Source organism: Scleropages formosus, chromosome 11 (assembly GCF_900964775.1).
Source record: "Scleropages formosus chromosome 11, fSclFor1.1, whole genome shotgun sequence".
NCBI classification, from domain to species: domain Eukaryota; kingdom Metazoa; phylum Chordata; class Actinopteri; order Osteoglossiformes; family Osteoglossidae; genus Scleropages; species Scleropages formosus.
In genome coordinates this window covers 30,485,965-30,500,123 of record NC_041816.1, presented here as the reverse complement: position 1 = coordinate 30,500,123, position 14,159 = coordinate 30,485,965, and the positions used below count along the sequence as shown (strand labels likewise).

Below are 14,159 nucleotides of genomic sequence, written 5' to 3'. Positions count from 1 at the left end.
TGCTCGGCTTGTTGCTCCGATCATTGTCCCGTTGAGCGATTTGCGGTACGCGCTCATCTGTCCGCCTCAAAGTTCGCTCGAATCTCAGTCCATCTGGAGCCGATCGCTGTGCACGTACGGCCATCGAAAGGGCGCAGTGGTAAAGTCAAGTCAAGTCAAGTCAAGCTTTATTGTCATTCCACTACATGTGTGGACATACAGTGGGACGAAATGTCGTGTCTCGCAGGACCACGGTGCTGTGTAAAATAAGCATAAATATAAACATGCAACACTAGACCTAAGGACAGCTTTTAGACCTACATAACTAATTTACTAAGTCGATAATCTGAAATTAGTGCAAATATACATATACTATAAACAGTTAACTATACAATACAAGTACTTACATAATAACTGTGCAGTAGAGGTATTTAAGAAGGAATAGTGCAATATGATTTGTAGTGCATTCACAGTAAACATTTGTGTTATCTTGTTAAGTCCTTGTAACATCGGAGGTTTTATAAGAAAGTGTCTGGTGCATATAGAGAAAAGAAAAAACAGTTGGTTTGCTGGACCGCTCTTTTTGCAAACAATGTTCAGAGAACAGCCTTGTCACAGATGTCTTTGAAGGGCCTATAAAACAGAGAGCCATCTGAACACATATAGCACAAGAACTGAAAATAATTTCTCTTGCGTCTGACCTGGAAGCAAAATTTCTGATGTCTCCCAATAGAGTAAAAGGAAACAACGGAGCTTCTGACACATAAACCCTTTGTGTTTGTGTGACTATAGTAAAACAAGAAAGATGCTGTGATTTGTCTCACCCATTAAACCTTCTTAGCACGTACACTGTAAACATACGGATATGTGTAGAGATGAGCTGGAGCACACACTGCTTACACAGACATGCTCCAGTTTTGTTCACTGGCATCTACTCAAAGGGTAAAGTTGAGAAGTGGCCAGGCCTGTTGAGAGATAACGTGAAAAAGGATGCTGAAAATGTAAACGTACAGCCCATGCGCATGGTGTCCTGCTGGACTCGTGCAGCTTGCAGGGGACCTCATCTGCCAGAGTCCACTGGCACAATCAGGACTTCTAAAGCCCAAAAATACATAAAGCACAGAAGATGTGGCCTTCTTTATATTCAGATCTGATCTCATACCTTATATTCAGATATGTAACGATCTGTGTGAAACACCCAGAACACAAAAAGCTGGTGGAGGCCACTTCTCTTGGGTTACCCTCTTAATGCACAAGTGAGCGTGACACCCAGTGACCTCCACGTACATAAGGGCTCAAAGGCTTCCACCGGTCAAATGAAACGATGACCTCAGTGGCCCCCTGTTCAGCATCTTCTAGACATGTACTGCTCTTTACCATGAGATTTTTCCTGCAGTCTCCAGACTGCTACCAGAGCGTGGCGACGGTACCGTCGTGCACAGCTGGGTTTCTCCCAAATGTGTCTGAGCCCCCATCACAAAACACCCCCTTCAGACTGCAGCTTCATACCCTGTGTCCCTAAACCAAGAGTGAGGTGAAGCCGTCTGGGCGCTATAAGAACGTGCCGATTGTGAGAATTGTTTTGTAGGCTGCAGTTACGCTCCTGTGCCCTGCCTTCACACATTCGGTGTCTTCTAAGTGACTTAAAAAAGCAAAATGCAAAAGCAAACGGAGGGAAAAGTGATTCTATTGAGCCTCAATCCCAATGAACGCAACACTGAAATCCACAAATTTGAGATGATCGTTCGGTTAGATGGTTCTCCCTCCCAGGCAAGTGTAAGCTGAAGATTAATGTCACATCGACCTCGTCGCTCACATGTGAGGCTCCTTTCTGCTCCGTCGTACTTTTGTGAGACACGACACCCTTGTTGGAGACGATGTCTACGGAGGATCCCGCACTAACAATCTCGTACCTGTACCGCGTCGCGTCACGTCCGAGCTCATCCCGTCCGAGCAGGTGAAAGGACCACCTGAACATTCCCCTCATACTTGTGTGTTTCAAAAGAAATAATGCTGATGACTACTGGTTGACAGCAAGTTGCACTGAAGTGCCCATTCTAGGGTACAGCTACAGGCTACGTAGATGTATGACGTGGCAGATTGTGCTTCCAGAGCACTTCCACTGCTTCCACTGCAGCTTGTACAGGTTAGCAGTACGGATTCATTGTCGCCTCGTCGCTCGGTCCACGTGGAGGTGATGGATGTCCTGAGTGACGCCTGCGCTCGCTGATTTCCGTCCGTATCTTTTTGCTGCCGTCAACCTATCTGAGGATAAGCAGCTACCGAGAGCGAGTGAGCGAGTGTTTTTCGGGTAGACCAGGTTCGACAGTACTTCACAAGCACATGAACCGTTTCCGGTCGCCTTTGCACCTCTACGTTTTCATCTTTCCACTACTTACCTTTGTAGAAAAACAGGGTAAATCAGCCACAGACTCAGCTTAAATACACATGGTATCATTTCATATCATCGCACTGTTTCCATATTTGGAATCTTCGCTCTCAGTAAACCTGGTTTTTAGGACATCACGCAAGGCCAGTGAGCTCATAACAAACAGTATGTGGTGTGCGATTGAATTAAATATGCACCGCAAATAATACGTTTCATAAGGGTCGTCAAAAGTGGCCTTTCTCTTAATTGAAATCATATGGACATTCGGGACATCTCTTCGTGAGCCAGCTTTGCACGAAACAGTCCTCTTTCCTTCTCGACAGTGTTGAGACTCGGGGTGACGTGCACTCGTGTTTCTTTTCGGACTCACGCTGTTAGGCGTCAACCTGAGAGTTCGCTCTGTTTGCACACCTGACGGGACGAGGTTCAGCGACACCGCCTTTTGTTCCTATTATGGCACAGAGTGCGAGACTCTCGGGCACTGAATAAAACCCAGAAGAAGCACGAGGCATCCCGGCTGCCCACTTACTCACCGGTGGACTATATGGCAGCACTGCAGGTAACAGAGGGCCAGCGCCAGCTCGCACACGTAGAGCTTCACCGTGTCCTCCTTGAACTGTACATTCTGCTGTAGGTGGTAGCGCAGGTCGCCGCCCAGAAGTAGGTCCACGACCATGAACATGTCCTCCTCATCTTGGAAGGAGTACCTGTGAGATGGGGGTTGGAGGGGCAGGTCAGTCAGGAGCAGGTGAGCAGGACGTGAAGCTGCAGTGAAAAATGACTGTTCAGCTGCACGGGTTTGCAATGTGTGCAATTAACGATAAAAAGAGAATGTTGATCGTTGAGAATTTCGCTCCTTCTTCTGCTAAACTTCTTCTACTAAATTTTATTGACCTTACCAGTTCAGCTCGTAGTGAAGCTCTTCTAGTTCTGGGGCATCTAGTTGTGGGAAGTCAGGAAAAGCAGAGACAAAGCAAGTTCATCGGTGTCTCTCCTGTTCTGGACGTCTGGAACGTGATTCCACCGTGCGGCCGAAAGAATATTTCTTTGAGTCGTAGCTTTTCATCGAGTGTCGCTCATTTCCGGCACCGTTCGCCTGTCCTTCCATGTGTTTGGCTGCCGGACGCCAGCAGCCGCCGACTCGCGGCTCTCCGACACCGTGAGGCGAGGCGCCCGTGCCGACCGAAAGCCCCCGTCCCCAATGGAACCGGGCCCAGGTGCAGCAGCAGCAGCGCGACAGCGAACCGAACCCACAATGCGGGAGAGCGCCTCTTCTGCACTTTTCAAACACAACATAAAGGGAGGGTCTTCGCTTACACGCCGTTTTCGCAAATGAAAGCACATGTACAATATGAACACCTACACAGCGGTGAATGGGAGGAAGTTGGAGGAAAAGAGCAAGGCGGGCTGAGGATAAGGACACTCGCAGTCTGAGTGTGATGGGTTCATGAGGGACACTGCAGTTGTACATCTGAGGGTAGCAGCACTGGCTAAACACAACAACAACAATAACTAACCATCCACACACGACTTCTTGAGTCCTCAACAGCAAAGCTACCAGGAACAGTGATGCATTGGTACTCTGGTACTCTGGCACTCTGGTACTGCGGTACTGTGGTACCCTGGTACTCTGGTACTGTGGTACAGCTCAGGGTGACTAACCAGTGCTCGTTAATCTGAATGGTGGTTATAAGAATGTAATGATGGAGTTTCACCCGTTAAGCTCCACTCAGATGTTGTTTGGTTCTGAGTTTGAAAGTCAGTTTTCCCAGATTCTCAGATATATGAGTGTCACGTCCACGCCCGCATCTCAGACGGCAACACCTGACTCTGCTCCAGCACCAGATTTACCACTCACCCTTTAAAAGACCCTCCTCAGCTCCCATACCTTTGCAGAATCTCGTCAGAGACAACCGCCCTTCCTTGTGACTCCTCGCTCATCTCCAGTTCTCAGTTCACGTTCTCCGGTCGTTGACCCTTCGCATTGTTTCTCGACCACGTCCACGGATCTTCGTTTCAACTCCGATCGCCGTTCGACCGACTCTTCGCTTCGTCTCCTGACCTCGCCCATGGATTCCTGCTCTGACCCCGACCGCCGATCGACCGACCCTCCGCCTGTCCCCGATACCGAGAACAAGTTGCCTGATCCTCTGAATCCAGACGAACGACCCCGCACTTGGGTCCTTCTGTCCCGTTTCACCGTGACACTGAGGTGGAGATTGGTGGCATTTTTAAAGTGGGTGTCGATCCCACCACCAGCCTATCTAACATTATAGTGTAAACAAAAACCTGAGACTGGGCAGTAAATGTGCTGAAAACTTTTGCGACAAATGTGTTTCATATGATGCTTTCTGTCCCGAGGTCCACATGAGCTTCACCACGACAGAACTGCCTCTGCCTGGTGCTGTGTGTCCAGAAGGCGCTGCCGTCATGGACCAGGAACGCAGAGAGTGACGTAAGCAAATCAGGCAAGGATGATTAACGTTCTAAAAAAGGAACAAATCGAAGATCTAGGGAAAGAAATCAGCTGGACCGTGATTGCGTTCCTTCTCTTCCAGCGCCTTGTCAGTCCTGCCCTCCCATAAGCCTCTTAGGCAGCTCAGAGCAGGGAACCACAGGAGGCCAATGACTGGCTCACTGGCTGCTTCTGAAACATGACGGAGGGAAGGAGCCTTGTGTGGACACTCTCCTTGTGTCTCCTGAAGCCAGTACCTCCACGTCTCGCTCATTTCGTTTCCTCTTGCCATACGAAGGCCAACGAGTTCTTCGGTTTTCCAGCGGAAATTCAGCCCTGCTGTGTCCCGACCCAGAAAGTGCCGGAGTTGCCCTCACGTGCCCCGTTCCCCCCGACTGCTGAACTCTCCAGCGGGTTCCAATAATGCGTTGTGTAAAAATCCAAGTTCTCCTTCATTTGTCTCACCACAAAGTCACATTCCCGATTTTCATTTCAACTGATATCTTTTGAAATCTTAAGTATCTTCTGATCGTTTGGGAATTTTTGTTACGTAGATCTTACAGCACAGAAATTCACATCAGTGGTTACAGACAGAACAAAATTTTGGTCAGGAATTCTGTTCTTCATTTTCAGTTCGTTATTTGCATGTGTGAAAGTATTTTGTCTATTACATACAAAATTGCATCGATTTGTGGCACCTTTGTGCATATAAAATGATCAATGACTTTTTGACATCATACTTTAAACAAAGGTTTTGTTACTAAAATTTAGCCCATACTGTAATGTAAAAGTATTTCATGATCAATTTCATTACAATACATTGAATATTGTAACACACGGCGTTCTGGGTTCGGACGGGGCGAAGAAGGACACAGGCAGCGTTCGTTGCGAACGTTTATTGGCGCAGCGGCACACAGGGAGATAAGCTCTCGGTCCGAGGAGCCCTTTTCCTCAAGGACCTGCGCCTGCGGTCGGCCTTCCCAGCCCGCGTAACTCCAACTATTTACAATAGACCCGTTTTCCGACCCAAACTCTCGGTAACACGGCTCGTTACAATATACGGAATACGCTCCATATATTAGTGCTGATTTCCTCTCAATTCCCAAGGACAACTGTCCGCACAATAGAACAATTGTCCTCGTTGAATGTGGAAGCGTTACAAATTGATTATCCATGAAATTCAATTATACCCGACTCATTTGTGAACTCCAAGCTGGATATTAACAACATGCTGGGCATTTACAATTTGCAATGATTTCTATCCCTGCTGCCCACACTGCACCGCCTGCCTCTGTCACCATATGGCCACCGGTTACATCACCGGTGTCAACTACAGCAAATGGCACTATGGCCTTTGACAGAGACGTGTCGTCAAGAAATGTGGACTCTGAAGAAAGCTGGGTTGTCTCACCAATAGGACTCTTGTGTTCACGCTGTCTTCCTTTCAGCGTCTAGTTTACCATGAAAATACTGACAGCTTTTCGGGACACTTAGGAATGTGTTTTAGAGAGAGCTGGTGGTAAGGGACTCTTGGGTGCTTCAGAAAGTGAAGTTTGCATGAAGTTCGTAAGTTAGAATACCTTCATTAGCTACTTATTATTGGAGTAAGAGCACGATTAAAAATAATGTTGTCATTGTCATATGGAAAAATTTTCATCAACTTTAGGTGACACTTTTTTTCGCCAGTAACCAGTAACAATTCTTTTCTGCCATAAGAGAAAATGTTCATTTAGTGCCGTCACAAAGGGAGTTTGCCTCTCGGGGTGATGTAACAGAATGAATGAACCCTGTTAAAGAAGAGGTGAGTGTGTAAGAACCTCACGGAGCTCCTCCAAGAATATTTATTGGGATTAGCGTGTTGATTTCTTAAAGCAGGACTTTTCCTTGTGACCCAGAACTCAACTGATGAAATGAAGTCACTGTTTGCACAGAATATAATGTACTCTTCAGGTCACTGTCCACTTAGCACGAGGCTGTCGCTGAGAAGACGACCGGCTCCGTGGTGAGTAAGAAGTGAGGCAGTGAGGCCGAACGAGTCGTGGGGAAGGGTGAGGACAACGGGTGATGTGGGTAGAGCATGCAATAATATTTACCACACTTGGAATGCAAAAAGTACAAGTCCATGTCTACTAAACAAATGGTCTCCATGTAGCCAGAGCAATGTGCGTTGAGCATGTTTGTTGATTCTTAGCTCTCTGACTGAGTCACTCGTGACCTTCTCAGTGATTTTGATTGGATCAGCTGTAACGCTGCCGGGTAGTAAGGCAAGAGTAAGTGCTGTCAAGTCCAATTGAAATGACAGCGACCAGTCGCGTGGGCACAGCGCCGCTTCACTGTCGTCTTCGTCCGCAGATCTCTTTGGCCTTTGGACTCGTAGGGGCACTGCGGTCATGTCAACGCCGCAGCCTGAGCCAGGTTCGCACCTACACCTGACCACGCACTTCAAGCACCGATCTGAGGCACCCACCAGTGGTGCGTCGCCATGCTGAGCACGTCTCCTCAAAGCCTCTTCGTTTACATGCGTCTACCTTTGCGTCGTGCATCTTTATACTCGGTTAGTTGCTTTGGAGGAACTTGAGCCAAAAGAGAGATAAATAGATAAATTCAGACTGAGACTGAACTCTGATTCATTTGGTTGTTGCTCTTTGATCGATAAACTCTTGATGTGGTTAATGTGGAATCATGGGGAAGAAAATCCTCAAAAGATGAGTCATAAATCTCTCTGTCTAGTTAGTGTAGCCAGAAGGTGCTCTGAGGAAAGCCAGTGTTGGACAAGAAGAAGTACATGAGCAGAGTCCACTCAGATTCCGCACACGTGGAGTGAAAGAAGAGGAAGGAGCGAAAGGCCACAGGGATTAATAACCTTAAAAGCCCTTCCCTGTGTAAACACTCAAGTCTGAGACATTTCAGCTTTTCGCACCTCTGAAAAAGCTCCTCACTCAGTGTGGATCGCAAGGACGTGTTGTGAAATCCTCTGGCAGCAGAAAAGTACAAAGCTGGACCCTCCTCGCACCCCTTCGCACCCCTTCGCACCCCTGCACACCACAGCCCCATGACCACTGAAGCGTGGAAGGAGGACATGCTGAGGACCACTGTCCACCGGCACTTTGAGGCTCCTTGTTGCGAGCTTTCGAAGGACATTCTGACACATTTTCTCAGGGACATTTTAACCCGTGTTTTGCATGAAATTCGCATGACTGAGTAGAGGCTACGTTGTGTCCTACGTTGTGTCCAGCGTTCTCATGAAGCGCAACGATCACCTCCTACGACATCATCATGCGCACCCGGGGCAGGAAGGGAAAGTGCAGAGTCACTGTGTACTGGGGACTGTCGCTCTGCTCAAGTTATGCTGCAAACACGAGCGGCTGGAGCAAAGACTGCAGCACATTAGTCCAGAGCCCATTAGTCTGAGATGGATGTGCATTAAAGGCAGCGGCTGCTCTCCCGTGGGGTTTCTCAGGAAGCCCAGTCACATATCGAGTCCCAGCAGGTCCTGGTGGACCTTGAGCTAATCGAATGACACTTGCAGAGGCCCTGTTTCCAGTGTGACCTCCTCCACAGCTTCTGAGAGACAAACAACAGGATGGCCAAACCTCTGGTTGGACTTCCTCTCAACAAGATTCCTTTTTGCTACGCAGAAAAGTTTGAAAATGAGAAAAATCCGCAAAAGGAATAACGAAATTCATCCAGAGCGTCCCAAAGAATTTCAAAGCGGTGTGTTGCGAAGCGGAAGTGCAGTAACGTACTGTATCTGGTTTGTCTGCATCCAGATCTCTCCATCTGTTGCTGGGTTAGGAATGAGAGAGTGCTGCTTGTAGAGAGTCGGGCATAATGGGAAGTTTATGTGTGTCTCTCAGCCATACTGGGTGTGTTATTTAATCGAATGATTGTGGAGACAGCAGAGCAATTAGCAGGGAAGTTTAGCTGATGGCTTTTCCAGCACGGATGCGCATTTTTACAGCAGTGCAGTTTTAGAAAGTTGTTTACAATAAACACAACGTGCTTAGTGATCCCTGCTTGGTTTATTGCTTATTCTGTGGAGAAGAGATCGATCAAAAAGTGAGAACAACGAATAATAAAAATGGGAACGCTTTCCACAGCACATTCTCAGAGAGCTCACATTTTTATAAGTACAAAATGAATAAATAATTTAGTTAAATGAAACAAATAGTGGCTATTTGGGTGGAAAAAAACGCATAATAGGCTGATGTGTTTAATGAACACAATTGCCTCCAGTCTGCTATGGGACAAACAGCTGAGAGCTGCCTGGGATTTCAGTCTACAATCATTCTGATGGAGCTCATCCTGATGCCTTCACAATGAAGTGAGTCACATTAGACATCCTGAGAAAGACCTCAGTTCATATGATCTGCTGCACTGTTGGTCCCAGAAAGCACACCCCCCGTCACCTAACGTGAAGCTCAAAGCCTTCGATCGCACTCCCGCTGGCGCTGCCAGTCATCAAACGCCATTGCGGCACCCCGAGGGCTGTTCACTTCCAGGATGCAGTCTGAGCTTAACTCAGTGGGGGAAAAGCGTGGAGAGATGCCTTCTCTTCCCCGGGGCTTTTCTCACTTTTCTCTTTAACGGAGACGTGTGAGGACCGGCCCTCGGGGATGACTCCACCCCTCATTACTCCCACAAGGAAATAAGGGTCGGGGCTCCCAGGGCGAAACATTTTGCATATGTATTTGGCACTTTTATCTTCTTCAAAAAAGACTGATTTTATGAGACTATTTTTATTATCTATGAGAAAAAAGGATTTCATAGATAAACTGATTGCCACTGGAATGTTTTTTTTAAATGCCTGAAGCAATATAAGAAAGGTGTTCTAAAAGTAGCAGATAAACATCAGCACAGCCATGTGAGCTTTCCATCTTCCAAACAACATTTCTAATAAAGCAGGAGGCTGAGAGTTTTAAACGTAGGCAGGACTCACCACAAGTTGACGAGGAAAGGATGTTCCAGGCCCTGCATCACCTGCAGCTCCCTGAAGACATTCCGCACCTCGTCCCTCTCGATGCACTTCTGTTTGTTCATGTACTTCATGGCGTACATCTTCTTGGTGTCCCGCTTCTGCACAATGCAAACCTGGAGGGGTGGATGGGCAGTGTGATTGTGTGGGATGGCTGGTAGTGCAGTGGTTAGAGCTGCTGGACCCAACGGTCGCAGGTTCGATCCCCACCGCCAGCCGTAGTGCCCTTAAGCAAGGTACTTACCTTAAAGTTACCCAGCCCAGCTCTATTAATGGGTGAATAATTGTAGGCACACTAGCATTGTAAGTGACTTTGGAGAAAAGTGTCAGCTAAATGAATAAATGTGGATGTGTGTGCTTTGCTTCACAGCCCCAGGCAACCTCCTAACACCTGGGATCAAAGGAGCACTGCTAACGCTCCCCTGAGCTCCCAAAACAGCCCTTTGCTATGAGCTGCAAATGCTTTGACTGACATCAGACCTGACTGTGAGGTGTTCTCTCTCCACCATCTGCACACAATGGCTGGTTTCAGTGCAAAAAGTGTGTGTTCTGGAGGAGTAAGTGAAGAACTGCTAGGATCTAAGAGCTCTTGTATCACCTCACTGGTGCAGAAATGAAAAAGCTTTGTAGAGCATTCTGGATTTCAGCTGGTGAAGCATCTTTTAGCTGACATTTACATACTCCCCTGCAATGCAAATGTAGGTGTGCGGTGCACAGGGGGAGCAGCAGCTCTCCAGGTAACTTACAGCTCTTATTGCTTTTCATCATTTCATAAAGGCACGTAAACCGCTACCAAGTAGCTGAAACCCGAAGTGCCTATGAGCACAGCAAGGCGGAACCATCCGGACAGGACCAAAATCCCACAACCGGGAACAGAGATCAGAGCCATCAAACGTTCCCCAGAAACACGAATCTTGCTGCTCAGGCCCGTTCTCCATAAGGGTTACAGGCCCTGATCTTTGTCTCCCCCAACAAGCCCCCCAGGGGTATTCATCGGTGCAGGAGATGGACTGTGGCATCACCACATCACCAGCCCGTCCCTCCAGTCACACACATTTACATGGACGCGCACCCAGAGACAAACACACACAGTCTGTTCACTGCTCCCTGAACATTTAAACCACCAGTAGTAAGGACAACGTGTCAGAGGTGACCCACCTGCAAACAGAATAAGACTAAGAGTCGCAGTGTGTAAGTACAGTATGTCTGTTTGCCCAGGACACAGCGGGAGGATTGCGGTGCTGCCCTGACTGTGATCATACGTGCTCTGTGTGTGTGTGTGTGTGTGTGTGCAGGTTTCCTCCAGAGCCCCACCTGTGTGTTGTTTTCATTTGTCCTCTTAGCATTTCTTCATGCTGCTCTGACATCTCCATCCTGCATTATTGTGTAAGAGAACCTCTGCGCTTGTAGGACATGTCCAATTACTGGCAGCTGGACAAACACGGGTGTCACAGTGCATCAACCACTCGTTTGTTGAGTGCGTATCTGTGTTCGACCCTTGTTCGTGGGGAAGGGAGCGTCGACACGACCGTGGCTGTGAGCAAGGCCTCATTGCACAGCACGAGTGTAAAAGCTAAGCTGTGTTTCTCTGTGTGTGTTGGAGTGTTTGCGTGTTTGGACACCAGTTCCCTGGGGACACGCCTGTGCTAGGATGGCTTCGGAGCCTTTCTGAGCTCAGCGGTCCAGCCTTCCTGCCACCCAGGGTCTCATCCCGGAGCCTCGTTTCAAGTAACGGGAAGCTGATGCATGAGCGTCACCATGGCAACCAGGACGCCTCTCCCCAGGGGGCGGCCATGAATTTTTCCTCCCTGACAGACACCTTTGTGAGACGAGTGCTGAGAGGTGGCAGTAGTTTCGTGGGGAGAAGAGCACAAGAGGGATAGGCTGAGAACTGAAGTGACACTTGTCTTTCGTCAGAGTCCAGGTGAGGCTGGCGTCCCACACAAGGCCAGAGCGCTGAGCTCATGGAGAGGCAGTGTCTCGAGGTGAACAGGAGTCTTGCGCTGTCTTCCATGACCACGGTAACACGGTCACGGGGAAAGCACTCGTCGGTATCGCTCACACCAACGAACGAGGTAAGACGGTGCTGCGTGTGGAGTTTTCCTCCGGTTCGTGGACTTCCTGCGTGGGACATTCGGTCATGATGCAGCTCGTCCGGGGGGCTGGTCGTGTCCCTCGGCATCCGCAGCGGACGCGGGTTTACTGTCCACGTAACTCCTGCGGTACTGAGTTGTGTTCCAAGCAGTCGGACAGAGAGCTACAGAAATGACGCGTGTAACGTGTCGTGGTGAAGCGCTTCTCTTCCTCTCTCTACATGCGTGTTCGGCTCTCGGCGGCTCTCGCCACAGATCACGAGTAACTCACCTTCCCAAAACTGCCCTTTCCAATGGCTCTGAGGATCTGGAAGTGATCGAAGTTAACTGTAAAGAAACGAAAAACATCTGAATTATATTATAGACGGTAGGATATGTCCTGTGCTTTTAGATGACATGTTTCTTTTTCAGCCGCACAAGCAAAAGACATAATAATCCACGATGCACGAACGCAGGAATAGGCACGGGGGCGACGAAACAACACGCTGCAGGGCTGCTCGTTCAGACCTCCAAAGTTCTCTTACTAACATGTCGAAATAACACCACAGCACGCCGAACAAGTGCGCAGCTTCACACACGTGTGCATGTGGCACACGGGAGCAGAGACACGCCCACCTCGGGGGTCATGAGTGTGCGGCGATGCTGTTTCACTGGACTAGAGTGTTCGCACCGTGGACCTTGTACCGCTGCGCAGGGTTCTTTGTTTCTGCTTCACGTTCACAGCTTGTTTTTCACACCGCATGTAAGTAAAAACCATGTAGGACCGGGCTGTGCCGCCACGCACCTCCTTTCTCCCTCAACCGAACACACTCCATACTCGCCAGCGACGCCAAACACGCCGCTTTACACAGACGTCAAAGTGCTCAGACGGACGGTGCGTGTGGTTCGGATCCAAAATGATGAACGCGGGATTTAAAAGCAGGGAGATATCATGTTATTGAGGCGTTTCAGCAAATATTACATTAGATTGGGACACACTGTCCTTTAAAAGACTACTATGACACAGCATTCACAACAAGGAAAAACGACCACTTCATCTGGCATTATTGTATTTCGTGGTAAAACTGCAACAGGCAGCTTAGAGGAAACACGGTACATGGTTAAAATACAGAAATGGGAAAGGAAAGAAAATCCTTTTCTACGCATGAGTGCCTCTGAGTTGAGTTTCCCCATCAGTGGCCACATTACACACATGCTGCTGTGAAAACCTTTTTCCAACACTGGCGATTCGACATCCGAACCGAAGGAGACGCTGAGGAAGTGCGAACGCAGAGGAAAATGATGGACTGAGAGGTACGAAAGAAGAATATAATAGAAGGTTTTATATTATAAAACAGACTGCTGCTGCTGCACGAGTTGTGTTTGACTTGCCAAAGCGTTCCCATGCATCTCCTCTACTCGTTTCTCTGCACTGGCTTCCTATAGCTGCCCGGATCAAATTTAAGACCCTGGTTATTGTCTAAAAAAGCATCAACAGAACTGATCCCAGATTTCTACAAGACTCGATCAACCGCTACACCCCAACCAGACCGTCACGTTCTTCCACATCTGCTCTCCTGGTGGTCCCGTGCGCAAAAGGTAAAGCGCAGAGGTTCTCTGTTCTGGCTCCGTTGTGGTGGAACGACTTTCCCCTATCGCTCAGAACTGCTGAAACTCTGTCCGCATTTAAGAAGGGTCTTAAAACTCACCTCCTCCGGGCTCACTTTGCCCATGAAGTTCATGTAAGGAGTAAATGTTCATGCACTATAATTTTGAGATCATAACTGTTGAACAGCAGATAAACTTTCGTGTAGCTGCTTGTCTAATGTAATGTACATGTTAAAAGAAAAATGGGATTATGAATTGTCGATTATTTGGACTCGTGATGAACGTTGCTTCATATGGTGGAAAGTATCAAACCAAGTGCACTTAAGAATCACGCGTCACACAGCTCACTGACGTGTCTTTTGTCAGTCTTTGGTCCTCTGGACCCCTCGGTCAGGAAGAGCATCCTGGAGTGAGCTACGGGCGCCGGTCCGGACCCACAGTTCACTCACGTGTTGCTCATGCAGTCTGACTTAAGTTCCTCACAAGTGTTTCTGCAGGCCTCTGAAACTTTGCTTCACATTCTGTAAAGAAAAGAAGATGTTCCACGGTCACACCACCTTTAACTCTCAGAGAGTAAGACCGGTGCCATCGCAGTGGTATCGGTGGTGTTCCCACGATATCGGTGCATCGCAGTGGTATCACTATGGTATCGTGGTGTTATCAGTGGATTCACACTGAACT

The 14,159-nt window shown here is 48.3% G+C and overlaps 1 protein-coding gene across 2 annotated transcripts in view; it reads right to left on the bottom strand.

Annotated features, from left to right (window-relative positions):
* Positions 1–14,159, bottom strand: part of LOC108924205 (serine/threonine-protein kinase 32B-like) — a 35,350-nt gene that overhangs the window by 12,991 nt on the left and 8,200 nt on the right. For both annotated transcript variants that reach the window (XM_018735428.2, XM_029256044.1), the window contains exons 2-4: positions 12,163–12,218; positions 9,763–9,914; positions 2,902–3,075 (exon numbers count right to left, since the gene is read on the bottom strand). In XM_018735428.2, coding sequence (XP_018590944.1) covers positions 2,902–3,075; positions 9,763–9,914; positions 12,163–12,218 — 382 coding nt within the window. The remainder of the gene's footprint in view (positions 1–2,901; positions 3,076–9,762; positions 9,915–12,162; positions 12,219–14,159) is intronic.